This window comes from Triturus cristatus, chromosome 6, assembly GCF_964204655.1.
Source record: "Triturus cristatus chromosome 6, aTriCri1.1, whole genome shotgun sequence".
NCBI lineage: Eukaryota > Metazoa > Chordata > Amphibia > Caudata > Salamandridae > Triturus > Triturus cristatus.
This window is the reverse complement of record NC_140589.1, coordinates 1,347,459,510-1,347,476,909: the sequence shown is the minus strand read 5'-3', so window position 1 is coordinate 1,347,476,909 and position 17,400 is coordinate 1,347,459,510. Positions and strand designations below refer to the sequence as shown.

The 17,400-nt window shown below is 47.9% G+C and overlaps 1 protein-coding gene across 1 annotated transcript in view; it reads right to left on the bottom strand.

Annotated features, from left to right (window-relative positions):
- USP34 (ubiquitin specific peptidase 34) overlaps nt 1-17,400 on the bottom strand; it is a 2,509,780-nt gene that overhangs the window by 2,077,141 nt on the left and 415,239 nt on the right. Inside the window, exon 24 of the mRNA XM_085612349.1 lies at nt 12,782-12,941. Coding sequence (XP_085468475.1) covers nt 12,782-12,941 — 160 coding nt within the window. The remainder of the gene's footprint in view (nt 1-12,781; nt 12,942-17,400) is intronic.

Below are 17,400 nucleotides of genomic sequence, written 5' to 3'. Positions count from 1 at the left end.
GAGCGTGTGGGGGAGGCCCGGTGTGGATCCTGGTAGGGTGAATGAAAGGGTTCATACAGGAGAGGTTCTGTGTCCACAGGCAGCTTCCTCTTTAGCGGGATCCTGAAAGGTTCCAATGGCGGTTCCGAAGTTATCCTTCGGTCGTGGAGAATCATCCTGCCAGTGTCGGCGTCGATGACGCGTGACGGTGACGGCTCGACAGGCGTAACCGCAGTTTTGGTGGCCTGTGTCCTGAGTTGAAACGCCTTCGGGATTGTGGATGGAGGCAAGCCGAAGGTAATGCTGGTCGGCACCGACGAAACCGCTGGATCGATCGAACCCGACTGGTCCTGGAGGGCAGCCTTGGTTTTGCAGCCTGGCATTGCGCCAGGCCGTACTCGGGGCGCCTTAGAGGTCGTGGCCCCCGCCAGGGTCGTCGAGGCGGCTGCAGATATCTTCTGCGCCCGTGGTGCATCGAGCCGAGGTGCGGAGATCACCGTCGACGTCTTCGACACGTGAGGTTTCGGTGTCGTCGAGGGGGTGCTGCGAGGCGTAGCAGGCGGGACGGCCCTCGGTGTCGGTGGCGTCGACGCCGGTAACCGAGCAGGTTTTTCGGCGCCGATGGCCTTCTTCCGTTTGTCGACTCCCATGTCGCCCGTCTCGAGTTCGGCACCGAAGTCCCCCTTGGTGCGGTCGGTGCCGACACGGTGCGCCGGCGTCGAAGGTGTTGAAGGCCTCGATCCGACTAGCGCCACTTTCAGTTTCGGTTTCGTAGGAACCTGAGCAGCTTTCGGTTTCGGTTTCGTGGAAGGGAAACCAGCTGGCTTAAGCGGTAATGGCTGCCGCTGAACGTCCGAGGCCGGGCCCGAGGGCGGGGCCGAAGGACTGCGTGATAGGTCTCGGGTAAGGCCCGAAGGCGATCCCTCGACCGGAGCCATAGTCTGTGGCACTGGTGAATTCTCGGTTTGAACAGGTAGGCCTTGTTCATCATCGGAGCTACTCTCTTCGGCCCCTAAGGCCTCCTCGTCGTCTCCTACCTCGGTGTCGTCTTCACCTCTGTGGAAGAGTGACTCGTCGGCCTCGTCCGATCCGGGTTCTTGGTCGGAAACGGGACTGGAGGGTAAGACTTCTACTTCTTCGACGTCGTCCGCGTCGTCGAAGATGTCAGCTGGGGCCGGTGCCGCGTGCTGCGCTTCGAGCCTCGCCGCTCGACGATTCCGCAGAGTCTTCTTTGAACGGAACCGGGCACAGGCCATACATGTCGACTCGTCGTGGTCCGGCGAAAGGCATTTGTTGCACACCGGATGGACGTCGATGTGTGGGTACTTCGCATTACATACCGGACACCTTTTGAATGGCGTCCTCGATTCCATCGTCGAAGTAGTTGATGGACAGGTAAATGCGAACAAAGTCGGTGCTGGAAGTTAGTAAACTAACAGAGAGTATCGAAAACCGATCGATAAACAGTACCGACGCGAACTAAAGGCCTCGACAAAATTTTTTTCCTAACTTGAGCTAAGATAGCACATCCGAACCCAATGGCGGAAAAAAACAATCTGAGGATGGAGAGGATGCCCATGCGCACTGTAGTCCAGGGGAGGAGTCACCTATCCAAGGATACTTCGAAGACTCTTCCAGGACAACAACGTGCAAACATCCGGACCCAACACTAGGCGGCGATCTATGCACAGATATGAATTCAGCAGCCCACATGCCTCGAACATTACTTTACATAAATAGTATGAAAATCCCCAGAAATGTTCTGACATCCTCTTAGTGCAAGCTGGAAACAATAACTGAGGCTGAGAGGCATACTGTCAGTACAGTGCATGCTGGTAGATGAACTTGCTGGCTCCTTAAAGAAGCAGTAGAGTTTTATTTGCATTTATTTACTTTGTGCGCTCTTGTCCCAACAGGCACCTCTTGCTTCATTTTTCTCTCTGTAATGTAAGGGTTTAGAGGTAAAATTGTCTTTCTAGTGTAGAAAACAAAATAATATTTCTGGTGCATACTACATCTACCTGAGAATTTATTTTCTGTCAAATATCCACAGGTGCTAGACAGAATCTAGAAACTTGTTCATAGCTTTCCTGCACCAGTAAGGGGCACTGGCTCCAAACCTGCACAAGAAAATGCCATGGTGACACCACTGGAGCCATAAAGCGCTCACTCCAGCGCATCAACATCACATCCTTGTCCATTTTGCCACACCCTTAGAGGCAGAGACCAAGGAATACATCAATTATTGCAGTTCAGTGCAACAATCTAGATTGGAACCTTTTAATGTGGTCTATGACCATCCTTTCACCTGATCGCCCCATTTCCCTCCTTCCATACTTCTCTAAACTAATGGAGGCCCATGTCACCCGGTGCCTGTCAAACTTTATCGAATCTTCCTGCCATCTTGAGCCTAATCAGGCCGGCTTCAGACCCGCCCACTCTACAGAGGCAGTCATCCTGGCAGTCCTTGACACACTCAGGAGCAACGCGGACGCGGGGCTCCCCCAAGCCCTCATCCTCCTGGATTTGTCGGCCGCGTTCGACACGGTGGATCATAACATCCTTCTCCACCGTGTCGAGCAGGCAGACATCCAGGGCACTGCTCGAGTGGGTCGGGTCCTTCCTCAATGGAAGAACACAGGCGGTCCGCCTGGGTCCCTACACTGCCAAAAAAAAAACCACGTCTTGCGGAGTCCCCCAGGGCTCCTCTCTCTCTCCGCTCCTATTTAATCTATACCTCCGGCCACTGATTCAATCTCTTCTGAAATGGGACATCATTGTCTATAATTACGCCGACGACTTACAAATCATCCTTTCACTCAATTCACCACATGCCATCAAAACGTTCCACGCAGCCATGATTCATATCCAACTCTGGATGAACCAGAACCAATTGAAGCTGAACCCCGGAAAAACTGAGATCCTTCTCCCTGGACTCAGTCACGCCCACTGGGGCCCACAGTTCTGGCCTCCGGAGCTTGGCTCTCCCCCTATCCCAGCAAAAACAGTAAAGAGCTTGGGTGTAATCATTGACGCCGAACTCGCCCTCAAAGCCCAAGTTGGAGCGGTAGTCTCATCTTGCATGTACCAACTTCGGAGGATCCGTAAAGTCAGTCACCTTCTTCCCCCCGCGGCACTTACCCAAACTGTCATCTCACTTGTGCTTTCCCGATTGGACTTTTCTAACTCCATTTATCACGGTCTTCCACAATTCCTGTTACATCGCCTCCAAGTCGTCCAGAATCAAGAGGCCCGCTTGATTCATGGAACCCCCAGATGGCAATCAGCCAAGCCTTTGCTTCACAGCCTCCATTGGCTTCCAATAGACCAAAGGGCTGCCTTCAAGGTGGCTTGCCTCACTTTCAAAGCCCTTCACTGCTCTGGCCCCGCGTTCCTCAAATCTCTCATCCGTCCTCACTGTCCAACACGTAACCTCCGATCAGCCCACCGTGATTTGTTAGTCACTCCTAAAAACAAAACCAAGAAATTCGGCGGTCGCCGTTTCTCCTACCTAGCTCCTGTGCTTTGGAATCTCCTTCCTCTTTCAATCAAATCCTCTTCTTCCCTTCTGAACTTCAGAAAATTGTTAAAAACTCACTTTTTCCCTCCCCTTAGCTAAAACTCCGCCACTTATGCTCCCTCCTCACCCATTCTGTCTATCAGCGCCAGGAAGCTTCGGCGTCAGTGCGCTTTACAAATTGCACCTAAGATAAGATAAGATAAGATCCTTCAGAATGGGGAGGCAGTGGGAGCTATGAGGAATCGGCGGGTATCTAGAAAGAGTGTTACCAAAAGTGAGTAACCTTTTCTTCGGATAGAGACTCCTACCTGCAGATTACACATCTCTTGAACAGATTCAAAACCAGTACTTTACTAGGCGGAGAGCCTAAAGAAATGGTCAGACAAGGACATCATGTTAAGCTTTGCAGATTTGTAGAGCGCTCTATCACCCAGGAGGGTATCCTGGCGTTGAGCAAGTGTGAGCCTAGCCTAAACTAGGGCCTTGTCACACTACTCAAAACCAGGTCTTCAGCTTCTTGTGGAATTCAAGAAGTGAAAAGGAGGCTCTCAAGTGTAGCAGCAGGTCATTCCATGCTTTAGGAGCGATTTAGGACAAGTAGTGAGCGTCGGATCCGATTTTCCATGTGTGGAATTTGTGCAAGTAGGAGTCAGGATGAGCAGAGGCATCTGGAAGGTTTGTGAAAGCAGATGCGATTGCTGAGGTATGCTGGGCCAGTGTGATGTAGTGTCTTAAACGAGTGGGAGAAGAGTTTGAATTGTGCTCATTTGTGAATGGGGAGCCAGTGGATCTCCTTCAGGTGTGGTGTGATGTGAGTTGGAGAGTGATTCTGGCCGCCGAGTTCTGTATGGTCTGAAACCTTCCGGTTTGAATTTTATATTGATCCCGGCAAAGAGGCTCTTTCCATAGTCCAGCTTCCTTGTGACCAGGGCATGCATGATAGTTTTCCTGGCCACCGACTAGGTACCATTTAAAAACCTTCTTGGGCGGTCATGTCGAGTTTTCTGTTGATGTTCAGGAGGTTCTTGGCATGGGTGGTGCGGTTGGATGTCGGTTCTAACTCTGTTGTCCACTAGGTGGATTCCCACTGTGATGTGCTCTTCTCAAAGAGCACAATTTCAGTCTTATTGGCGTTCAGCTTCAGGCACTTGGTCTTCATCAAGCAGGCACTCACCTTGATCCGGGTACTCTGGGTCCTGAACGTGAGGGAGAGAATGAGTTGTGTGTTATCAGCATAGGAGAGGACGCTGATATTGTGCTAGTGGATGATGCTACCTAGAAAGACCATGTATATGTTGAAGAGGGCTGAGATCAGGGAGGATCCGTGAGGAAGACCGCAGATGAGGTTATGAGCGTCTGAGCTGTACGATACAAGACTAAATGGGCCCTCCAAGCCAGGAAGTAAGAGATCTATCAAAATGGGATTTCTTGGATTCAGATGTTGTGCAGGTGTTAGATGGAGTGGGCCTCTGTGTCAAAAGATCAAGTTACTTATCTTTGGTAACACCTTATCTGGTAGAGACTATCTAGCCGCAGATTCCCTACCTTAGAATTACCCCAGGCGTCAAACAGGAACAGGAAATGTTTCTTGAGCAGTACCCCTGCGTCTAAGTACTCTGACGACGTCATTCCGGCGCACAACGCAGACGACGGACGCGGAGCCGCAGACGACGCCTAGCGACGCGCAAGGGGTATTGCTGACGAAAAATCTTCCGGATCCAGTCTGACGCCTGGGGATATTCTAAGGTGAGGAATCTAACTAACGTGTTTCTTTCAGATTGCCATGCTGGAATTTATGTGTGTGGTGCCTATATAGGTGCCACCCCAGAGCACTGACGTCAGTTACTTTTCACAACTTTGAACGCCAGAAGTGCGGAGCCATGAAGTACACGGACCACTGGAGTGGAAGACTAGGGCCCAGAAAGAGGAAAGCCCTGTCTCCAGAAATCAGTTTGCAGAGTGGGGAGGATGGGTGGATTGGAAAGGAATCTGCAGCTAGATAAAATCTCTACCAGATAAGTCGTCAACAAAGGTAAGTAACTTGTTCATCTGATAGAGACGTCTAGCCGCAGATTATTTACCTTAGAATAGATACCCAAGAAGATCCCCGGAGTTGGGTCTGCTGACAAATTTAGAGTGCAGTGACGTAGAGAAGAATGTTTCAGAGAAGAGTGAAGTGGCATACAGTAGATTGGTGCAGGGGCATACAGATGCGTGTTACAGAGCAAAATGCATTAACGTAGAGCGTATTGGCATGGAGTGCAGTGGTGTAGAGTGCAGTGGAGTAGGGTAAACAAATTGTGAAGACTAGATTGGTGGGGCCTAGACTGGAGTGGTGTAGAGTGCAGTGGAATAGAGTGGCGAAGAGTGCATTGGCATACAGTAGAGATGTACACGGTAGAGTAGAGAGGCATAGAGTGCAGTATAGTGCAGTGGTGCAGAGTGCAGTGAAATGGAGTGGTGCATAGTAGAGTGCAGTGGTGTGGAGTGATGCTGGGTAGAGTGGAGAGGCAGAGTGGAGTAGTCAAGGTATGGCAGCACACTGAAATTACAGAGAACACATTTTCAATTGAAACGACCATTACATTTGCATTACATACAGTTTAACTAATAAAACTATACAGTGCACAGACATAAATGTGTGGAAAATGCATCACCTAGTAGAATGATTTGTTTTGATCATATTAAAGTATTTGTTTCCAACACACTGTAGAAATAGCAAAAATGTGCTTTGTGTTCTTAAATCGGATATTCTGAAAAACTTACACAGTTCATTTAAATGTTGCTGTTCTAGAAAAAACACTTTCTTACCCTCAGTATCCAGCAAGATTATCACATAAATCCTCTAATTTTGAAGTCAGAGAAAGAAAGGTAAACAAGCGCCCTCAGAAGAAAGTGCCTGACATTGGACCGCTGTCTTTGACTGTATAGTAAATGTGGCGAGATAACAAGATTTACAGGCCTATCTACAGAAAGGGAGCACTCAGAAGGATATTGTAAATGAGGTTTGGGCAAGGGAAAGTTTTAACTCAAGTTGGACTGCCTAAAACAAATAAAACCAGCAAATGGAAAGCTAGAAAGCGTGAGTTGCAAACCACAAAGCCAGTGGTGAACAGGCGGAATGCATTCCTAGGTCAACTTTCTGAATGTCCCCAAGATGTCGTTAGCAAGCCAGACAGATGCGCTGCTTGGTAGCCTGCGACCTAAAAAGAGAATATGAGAAAAGGGAGCAAAAAGGGGATAGATTTCTCTTTCTGTACACCATGTCACAAATTTTGCCCAATGGCAGGCATAAACAGCCTTGGTGGAGGGACGCCTCGCAGCCCAGATAACGTCACAGACTTAGGGAGGAAGGTCAAAAGCGGTCAACGGTCGCTGCTCAATCTCACACAGGAAGGATGAGCTTTGACAGGTTTGGGTGGAGAACCCTCTCCTGCTGCTGTCACGGAAGATCCTCCCAAAGGGGCAGCCTGATCGGAAGAACAATGCTCATGCTCATCAGGCCGGGATACCATACTCTCCATGCCCCGACTGGAGCTGCAAGCATGACTTGGTCCCAATCATTCCTGATCTTCTTGAGAACTCTGGGCAGGAGTGTTATGGGCAGAAAGGTGCACAGGGGTCTAAGCTCCACTTGAGACATAAAGCGTCTCAGAGCGAGAGCTGCCTCGGAAACTTCCACGCCCAGAACTGCTGACATTGTGGGTTCTTGTCAATGGCAAACAAATATAACCAAGGCTCTCCTCACTGCTGAAAGAGACCTTGCACCACCTTTGGTTGGAGATGCCATTCATGATCCGTTAGGCATCGCCGGTTGAGTTTGTCCGCTCTGGTGTTCAGAGAGTTCGTTCAATGTTGAACCACCAGGGTAATACCCTTATGCTCCTATCCTATCATGTCCAGAGATGCAGGGCCTCTTGACAAAGTGTCCACGACCACACTCCGCCCTGTTGGTTGTCCATGAATATTTGCACTAGCCTTCCCTTGATTATAGGGTAGAAAGGCTTTTGATGCCAGCCGGATCGTCCGGAGCTACAACAGGTTGATGTAGAGTCTGCATTCTGCCGGACACCAAAGATCGCTGATCCCCACCTCTTCCCAGATGGCTGCCCCATCCCAGGATTGACACATCTGTCACCACTGTCAGATCTGGCTGGAGATAGGAGAGGGGTGCCGCTAAACCAACGCAGTTTGTTAACCACCACTGTGGATCTTGTGCAGTTGTCTCCGAAATCTGGACCATGTCGGAGAGATTCTCCTGAAGCTCCGCCCACTGGAACTTCAAGTCCCACTGCAGAGCCCGCATATACCAACAGGCATGCGTCACCAGCAGGATGCAGGAGGTCATGAGCCCCAGCAACCTCAAAAGCCAGTCTCACCGAAATCCAGGATTGAGGCTGAAACATCGGTATCATAGACTGAATATCCTGGGCTTGCCGTTCAGGAGGATAGGCCTGAAACTGCACCATGTCCAGAACAGCTCTGATGAAAGGGAGCGTCTGAGAGGGAGTCAGGTGTGAGTTTGGCACACTGATAGTTAACCCCAGCGAATGCAGGAGGTCCACTGTAGTCTGGCGGTGGGAAACAATGGCCTGGGGCGAGCCCGCCTTCAACAGCCAATCATCGAGATAGAGGAAGTCGGGCACCACTGATATCCACAAATGAGCTGCCACCACCGTCATCACCTTGGTGAAAACCCGAGGGGGGCTTGTGAGGCTAAAGTGGAGCACAGTGAACTGAGAGTGCTCATGGCCCGCCTCGAACTGCAAGTAGCGCCGGTGGGCAGGCAGGACGGGAATTCAGAAACATGCGTGCTGCAAGTCCAACTCTACCATACAGTTTCCTGGGTCCAAGGCAGACAGGACCTGAGTAAGAATGAAAATCTTGAACTTCTCCTTGCTGATGAAGAAATTGAGAGAGCGCAGCTCGAGGATAGTACAAAGCCTCAATCCTTTTTGCGGCACCGGAAAGTAGCAGGAATAGCAACCATGACCCACTTCTGGCATTTGCACTCTATCTATTGCTCGGTTGACCAGAGAGCCTCACTTCCTGGTGGAGAAGGGATAGATGTTCTTCCTTAAGCCTGTCGTAAGTTGGTGACATGGAGGGAGGGGTAGTCTCAAAGGGAGGGGAGTAGCCCCTTCAGACGATCAGCAAAACCCACCTGTCCAATGTTATGGACTGCCAGTGGGGCAGATGATGGCGAATCCTGCTGCTGACTGGTGCCCATGATGGTAAATGGGCAGACTAGGAGGGTTTGGAGGGTGCGGCTGCCCATTGGACTTACCGGACTGCTGGCTACGCGACCCACGGGGATGGTGGGTACCATGTTTATGGCCACATACAGGTTGGGAAGCTCGTGCTATGGTGGCTGGCCAGGTAAGGACTCGGCTGAGAGCCCCTCCCGTGGCCATGAAAAGAGCAAAAGGCTGATTGAGGGGGAAGAGGGGCCATGGAAGGGCCCAAGGACATGGCCTTAACCCTGCTGTCCTTAAAGTGCTCCAGTGCCAAATCCGCCTAGTCTCCCACGAGATGGAAGCGATCAAAGGGCATGTCTATGAGTGATGTTTGGATATCCCCAGAAAAGCCAGTAGTCCCCAATTAGGTGCGGCGCTGCAGGGCCACTGTTGGCAAAACCGCTCTGCCTAATGAGTCAGTGGTGTCCAGTCAACATCTAATTGTGAACTTAGCTGCATCCCTCCAGTCTCCAACAACCTGAGAGAGCAGGGACTGGGCATCCTCCAGAACTGTTAGCAGAACCTGCACAACCATATCCCACAGAGTGTGGAAACGGGGGCCTAAAAGGCATGTGGTTTTCACTGACCGTAATGTCAGGCTGGTGGAAGAAAACATTTTCTTCTTGTGGCAGGACTTTCCTCGAATTGCCGGACGCCTTCCAGTGGGACAAGCGTCTCGGACCCTGTAACCGCTCCTGGGACCTTACTCTAGACAGGGCTCTAGTTTATCGCTCCCTCAATGCTTTCGGGTTCATGGAGGAGTGGCAATAGGAACAGGCCTTTGGGTTGTGGTCGTGCTCGAGGCACCAGCGGCATACATAGTGCAGGTCTGTCACCAACATCGAGTGGTGACAGGCGCCGCAGGGCTTGAAACCGGCCTTTTTGGATGACATACCTGCCATAATAGGAGGAAAATACCTCATAACACTTCAACAAAACGTTGAAAAATGAAGTCAAAAATTGACTAAGGGTAGCTTTTCCCACATACGCACTGACTGGCACATAAAAGAAAGAATGGGCATCAGCAGGCTGGGGTGACTGCTATATAGGCACTGCGCACGTCACTTCCGGCACAGACAACGCCACACGGAGCTGAACGATGCCACCTACTGGTGCGCAGGGTACTGCTCAAGAAAGATTTCCAGATCCAGTCTGATGTGGGGGGGATAATTGTACGGTAAGCAATCTGCATCTAAAGGTGTCAATCAGATTCTGCGAAAAGGCCCCGGAGGATGAGGCCCCCATGTCTCCTCTGTGCGGGCCATGCGATGTAATCTGTAGCAGTAATGAGGGCAGTTTCCATGCTGTGGTTTGGTCTGAAACCACACTGAGCAGTTTAAAGGAGTTGGTGGTCATTAAGGTATTTGGTGAGATGTCGGTTGATGATTTTCTCTAAGGCCTTGGCCAGGAATTGTAGGGAGATCGGTCTGTAGTTGGTGAGCACCTAAGGCTCTGCAGACGGTTCCTTCTGCAATGGGAGAACAGTTGTTTGTTTCCAAGCATCTGGTAAGGTCTCAGAAGAATTGGCGGCATTCAGAGTGGGTGTAAGAAGGACGATGATGGGTTGCAGCTCTCTGGAGTAGGCGTGGCAGGGGTCCAATGGCCATTCATTCTCACCTCTGCATCCAATGTTTGGCAAAGTTGTGAAGAGAAACCCATGTTGCACTCATAAGATACCAGCCACGGAACACCTTCCTCTGTACAGTGCTAAGGTGAAGACTTTGCCCTGGTGCAATAGACATGGATTCCCCTCAGTTGGGTCTTTCTTCGCAAGGGCGCAACACATTTTGAGGCACAAAGTCCTCTTTTGTACTGCCTTACCCATCTTGCTGCCCGTGTACCCCACAAGCAGTTGGTGGTCAAATCTGAACTCCATAGTGTGGTCAATAAGGAAATTGATCATCCTTCTGGGATTAAGCCTTTGTAACATCTCGTCCTTCTTGGTGAGATGAGGTGGAAGGTAAAAGGTAGAGGAGGGGATAGTAACTCCCTTGTTCTCAAACTTCACCCACAGCTTCCAACTAAAGTTAATACAAACAACCAAATCAAAATTCAATCGTGAAAACCCATGCCATCCACATCAAGATTACACAGGAACTCTCAGACAGCAAACATGCCATCAGAAGACCAAAGAAACTTTGGTTGCAGAAGCACATACAAGAAGAACTGATAAATCATGAGAACCCTGTGAGCATCCTACAGAAAGCATATTTCAGATGTCAAGGCTATATGCTATTCCATGGCTAAAATTTAAATAGCTAACAAAAGCAGAGCAATCTTCAACGTAACCAAATGCTGCCTGAATTCCATACCACAGACACCTCCAGCACACAAAAGAGAACACACCAACATTGACAAAATCAGGGAGCACATTAACACAAAAGTCCTAACCAGCTCTCTAAATGATCCAGTCCCTCCCCCCTCCAGTGCTTCATGAGACCCAGGTGGACTCACTACTACCTTCTTTCCGCTGACAATCTCTCAAACCTCAAAAAAACACAAAAGCTGCATCAAACAAAGACAGTATAAGCAACAGTGACATTCAATTCGGGAGATACTATAATCCCTACCCAAAATTATCTATTATTTTTTCACCAAAGCCTCCTTCTGTGAATCCTCCAAGAAGGCACAGACCCATCACAACCCTGCAACTACCACCCTATCATACATTCACCATTCCTGGGTAAGAGCATCAAGAACACAGCCTTCACTCAACTCTACATAAAGAATCAAAAATGCCTACTTTCAGAATTGCAATCCAAAAACTTACCGAAATAGATCACTGAGACAATCACCACTGAAAGCTTACTCTGCATGAATACAATGATAAACTAGGGTCCTCCCCACTGCTCAATTTCTCTACATCCTTTGACACAACTGAACATCACAACTTAGTCACCCTGACTTTGAAGACATACTTCAACAGCATAATTCTTCAGTAGTTTGCATCCTAGCTAAAGAACAGATCCCAGTTCGCTCAAATGGGCTCACCTGGATCTTACCCAATTCTTCTGACCTGCACACACACCTAATCCTCTATGCAGTCTCCAGAAGTCTTCAACCTCTACATGAACTTAGAAGTTCATGGGGTCAATAAAAACAGACCAATATCCACCTATGAGCGGACCACAACAATGCTTCCTAAAATTCACATCAGGCAACAACATCACCAGGTCAAAGGCTGGCTCATCACAATCCAGGTTGGTTGTCAAAAGGTGTACCAGAAACCCAAACTACTGAAGATGAAATTAATACGCAGCCTGAACTACTCCTAAAAGAAACACATGTGAAACGGGCTCTCAGCAACACATCTTCAACAGTTTGTGAATAGAGACAAATCCCTAGGATTCCACACTGGCAGCACCCTCCACTTCGGAATGCACATCTCAGAAAAATAATGAAAATAGCAACTAGATAAGCACCAATTTGTCTTTTAAACCTTGTTGTCCATGAAGGGAATTTCATAACAGCTGTCCACCATGCTGGCAGGCATCCAAGTATTACATTTGACCATGCCCCAGAAGAGTACCCTTGGCACCTGACTTACCGAAGGATTCAGACGCTCAGAGTTTGCTGTATCTTAGCCACCCCTAAAAGAACCCCACTGGCTCAATATATTCCCATATTACTGTTCAGATCTGCTGTAGTCCTTATAAAATTATGAACTCAAAAACATCATATGTGACAGCAAACTACAGGTACAGAAAAACAACATATCGTCTGCAACAGATTAAAATCAGGCTCGAGATGGAGAAATGTGTTTAGAAGAAAACAATAATCCATGCCTTATCCTACTACGCTCCTAGGATCTGTAAAGCCCTCTAAAAACAAAGTGTACACCATCCTCTTCCAGCAACAGCTCCTCCTAAAGTAGCTTTGGATGGTGGCACAAGCTGACTGAGCCATCTACCCAGCCCTGCTTCATTGTATCGCTTCCCTCTCTCTTAGGTTCTTACCCTCTCCTATTAACCTTTTTGCTGCTTTGTAAATAACTTTGCATTCTATACATACATACAAACATAAATGGCTTTGCCATCTGCCTTACCTACGCCGGAAAGCTTCAAGATGTGTTTTCAGCATCAAAAGGCCTCTTTCAATTATTGTGAGACTTGACTGAGCATCATGCTCTAGATTACTGGAAGCTATCATAAGACTTTCCATGCACTTGCTGATAAATTCTTGTTCTTTTTCCAAACCAGTTTTACCTGTAATTACAAACAACAACACAACATATAAAACCAAAATAAAACTTCCTTTTGCACTGCAACAAAATGAAGAGGTTACTTACCAGTTGTAACACTCTTTCTGATGGCTTCCCCATTAAACCGCAGGGCCTTATACTTGTGAATCTGCCAGGGTGCTGGACTAGATCTGAAAACTCTTATAATGGTGCCTGCTTGCAGATAAATGCCACACTGTTCTTCTTTGTAGATCTGTCCTGCCTCGGCACATGACACAGACAATGTAAAGGTGCGGACATCAGACATTCTATGGTCAAGAATGCAGAGCATGAAAAAATGATTAATCTTCCACTGGCAGAGTGTGACAGTTAACTTAGGACCACACTTATAACGTAAAGTCCATTTCACAGTATGGGGAAGTGGATGGGTGAGGAACCTGCAATTACAGTATCCATCAGGAAGATGGGGCTGCAAGTTATCTCAAAGAGGAAGCTGAAATAAAGTGTTGATGCTCAGGGGCGGTTGTTCTAGGAACCAGACCTTCCTAGTCCAATTCAGGGTCACCAAAATCAACTGAGCTTGGTTTTGTGTGGCTTTCTTCAGGACCTGGCGGATCAGTGGAAGCGGCACAAATGCATATAGGAGTACAAAGTCCCACCAAAGGAGGAACATCTCTCAAAGATCTGTGACAGGGAAAAGGCTGGACAATGAGAATTGTTTGAGGTAGCAAATAGGTCTCTAGAGGGTATGCCTCACCAGACAAAGCTACACTGTGCGGCCCATGCTTTTTCTACTTCTGAAATACATACTGGGCAGAATGGTGAATAAAGTTTGCATGTTGCTACTATGCATGAGTTAAACAATTTATGGTGAGTGAGGGTATATTTTGTTATGCAGACCTCTACCCTCACTTTCTTGAATAGGGTCAGTTTCTAGTTTTTGTGAACAAGTTGGTACAAAAGGCATCCCAAGTGCTAGGCCCACCACAGCTACAAAGTTTATTGAAGGGCAAGCATATGCCAAAGGGTGTGTGGCATTCACAGGATTAGGAATCCTAAGATTCGAAACAGCCTAAAACCATCACGGCCAGGGGAGAAGATCTTGCCTGAAATATTGGGAACATTGCCCAAATGCACTAGACTTTTTGCCAATACAGAAATACTCTCTAAGGACATTCTTATGCACTAGCTGGGAATGGGATATCAACTCACTGACGGAGAACCACAGTGTGAACACCAATAACACCATTTTATGTAGTGGTCCAAGACTACCTATGGTGAGCCTGCCTTCAGCAGCTAGTCATCACAGTAGGGAAATAAGTGTATCCCTGACCTGTGAAGATTTGCCACTACCACCAAATTGACCTTCATGAAGACTTGAGGGGCTGATGTAATGCCAAAGGGCAGTATATTAGATTGGAAATGTTTGGCCCCCACCACAAAGCAGAGGTACTTTCTGTGGGAACGCCAGACCGGTACATAAAGGTACATGTTCTGTAGGTCCAAGAACAGTATAGAGCCCTTTGAATCCAAGTCCTACATAATCTGAGCAAGTGTCAGCATTTTAAATGTCTTCCAGAACAAGTTCAAAATTCTTAGGTTTAGGGTCCGCCTTAGTTCTCCATCTATTTGGGGACCAGAAAGTACCATGAGAAACATCCAAGTTCCCTCACGGTCTCCTATACTAGTTTGATTGCCCCTTTGGCTAGCAACTTTATCACTTATTTCAAAAGAATTTTGACATGATTCCCCAAAGCCTGAGAGTAAACTGGAAAAATGTGGGACACAGTATCCAAATCTAAAAGGGCATAACAAACTTGGATAACACACTGATCTGATGTGATGGAACACCAGTAAGGTAGGCAAAATTGCCCTGCCACGTACCAGTTCCAAAGTTAGACCAAAGGGTGAACTAAAGTGGTTTAGCAACTATGGACGAGGAGTGTTGCTGCTGCTGGCCTTGCACCTAAAAAACTCCTCTACCCCAGCCACTACAAAAAGTCTGTATGGGTTGCTAAATCGACTAAGAATATTATCTCTGGTGACCCCAGAACCACTCTTGTAGCCTCAGAACTTCCTGCGTTATTGATGGAACTCTGGCAAGTAGAGAAAAGTAACCTGAGTGAGAAGGTAGCAGCTCTGCAGTCTTCAAATTTTTTCCCCACCATATCAGCCTTCTCACCAAAGAGCCTACACCCATCAATTTGCATGTCCATTAGCAAAACTTGAATGTCCCCTTGTAATCCAGTGAAACACATCTAAGCATGTTGTGTAAGAATGACACTGGAGCCCATACTGCAGGTGAAAATATCCATAGTATACAGTTCAAAACACAAAGGGCCTCATTAAGACGTAGGGCGGAGTTGTCTCAGACTGCCAACTTTGCGGTTGCTGAACTGACCGACCTCTGGTCGGCGGTCCAGACAACATAATTACAATGTGACAGCACATGGTGCGGTCGCAAACTTTCATTTCTCTATGGGAGCTTGTGTGGCAGTCAATCTAGCTGCAGCATAAGCTCCCATAGAGAAAGGAATATGCTACTTACCAGTGTGCATCTGTTCTTGGCATGTAGAGCTGCAGATCTATACACTGTGCATAGATCGCCATCTGGTGTTGGGCCCGGATGTTTGCAGTTTGTTTTTCCTCTTGGAAAGTCTTTGGGAGTCACGAGGTCGGTGACTCCTCCTCTGGTTAGTATTGCGCATAGGCTTCGGCTCCATCCTCAGATTGTTTTTCGCCAGCAGGGAAAGATGGAGCGTAGTGGTAACAGTAAAGAAACCCATGTGTATTGTATCTAAATAAGATAAGACTGGAACGGATACAGGTAGCCGGGGAGGCGGGTGGGCGTGTATAGATCTGCAGCTCTACATGCCAAGAACAGATGCACACTGGTAAGTAGCATATTCCGTTTGAGGCATATGAGCTGCAGATTATACACTGTGCATAGATTATATAGCAGTACCCAGCCCTAGCGGCGACCACCGGCATCCGTTGCAGTTGTCTGAAACAGTGTTTTTAGTACAGCTTTGCCCACACTAGCTTGTTGCTTGGTTTGCACATCTACACAATAATCTTTTGTGAAGGTGTGTGGTGTTGACCATGTCGCTGCTTTGCAGATGTCATCTAGTGGTATGTTCCCTAGGAAAGCCATAGAAGCCCCTATCTTCCTTGTAGAGTGGGCTTTAGGGGGAACAGATAGCGTTCGTTTTGCTTTGTGGTAGCAAATCTGTATGCATTTTACAATCCACCTAGCTATCCCTGATTTGGAAATAGGGTTGCCTTTGTGTGGTGGGGAGAAGGAAACAAATAGCGGTTTGATTTTCCTGAAAGGTTGTGTTCTCTGGATGTAGTAAAGTAAAACCCTTTTAACATCCAGTGTGTGTAAGGCTCTTTCTGCAACTGTTTGGGGTTGCGAGAAAAAGACTGGTAATTCTACCGACTGGTTTAGATGGAATGGAGAAATGACTTTGGGTAGAAATTTGGGATTGGTGCGGAGTACAACCTTGTTGTGATGCATCTGAAGAAAAGGTTCCTGTATAGTGAGTGCTTGTATTTCACTAACCCTTCTGAGGGAAGTGATGGCCACTAGAAAAGCTGTCTTCCATGTAAGGAATTGCAGCTCGCACTTATGTAATGGTTCGAAAGGGGGTCCCATTAACCGTGTGAGGAATATATTCAGGTTCCAAACAGGTGAGGGTGGCACTCTGGGTGGAATTACTCTTTTGAGGCCTTCCATAAAGGCTTTGATGGCAGGTACTTTGAAAAGTGAGAGGTGCTGCCAGTTTTGTAAATAGGCAGCAATTGCAGCAAGGTGTAACCGAATGGAAGTATATGCCAGGTTACACCTTTGTAAATGGAGTAAATAACATATAATGTGTTGTATGGATACATTTAAGGGATTGATTGTGTTGTTGTGGCAGTAAACAACAAATCTTTTCCACTTTGCTGCATAGCAGCCCTGGGCGTCTAGCTTCCCTGATAATGTTCATGCAATCAGGGGGAAGGTTAAGGTATCCAAATTCTAGGACCTCAGGAGCCAGATTGCAAAGTTGAGCTGAGCTGGGTCCGGGTGCCTGATCTCTCCATGGTTCTGGCTTAGGAGGTATGGTGAGAGGCGTAGCTTTTGGTGTGGTACTACTGAGAGTTCCAGCAGCGTGGTGTACCACGGTTGTCTGGCCCATGTTGGAGCTACTAGGATTAGAGTTAGGGAATGCTGCTGTAGCTTCCAGAACACTAATGGAATTAGTGGGAGAGGTGGAAAAGCGTATGCAAATTTGTTTGACCAGTTCATCCATATCGCATTGCCTTTGGACGATGGGTGTGGATATCTGGCGGCGAAGCTTGGGCATTTTTTGTTTTCGTGGGTGTCGAATAGGTCTATGTGTGGATGCCCCCACTTCTGAAAGAACGGGTGAAGAACCTGTGGGTGAAGTTCCCACTCGTGGATCTGCTGTGTCTGTCTGCTCAGCAGATCTGCCACA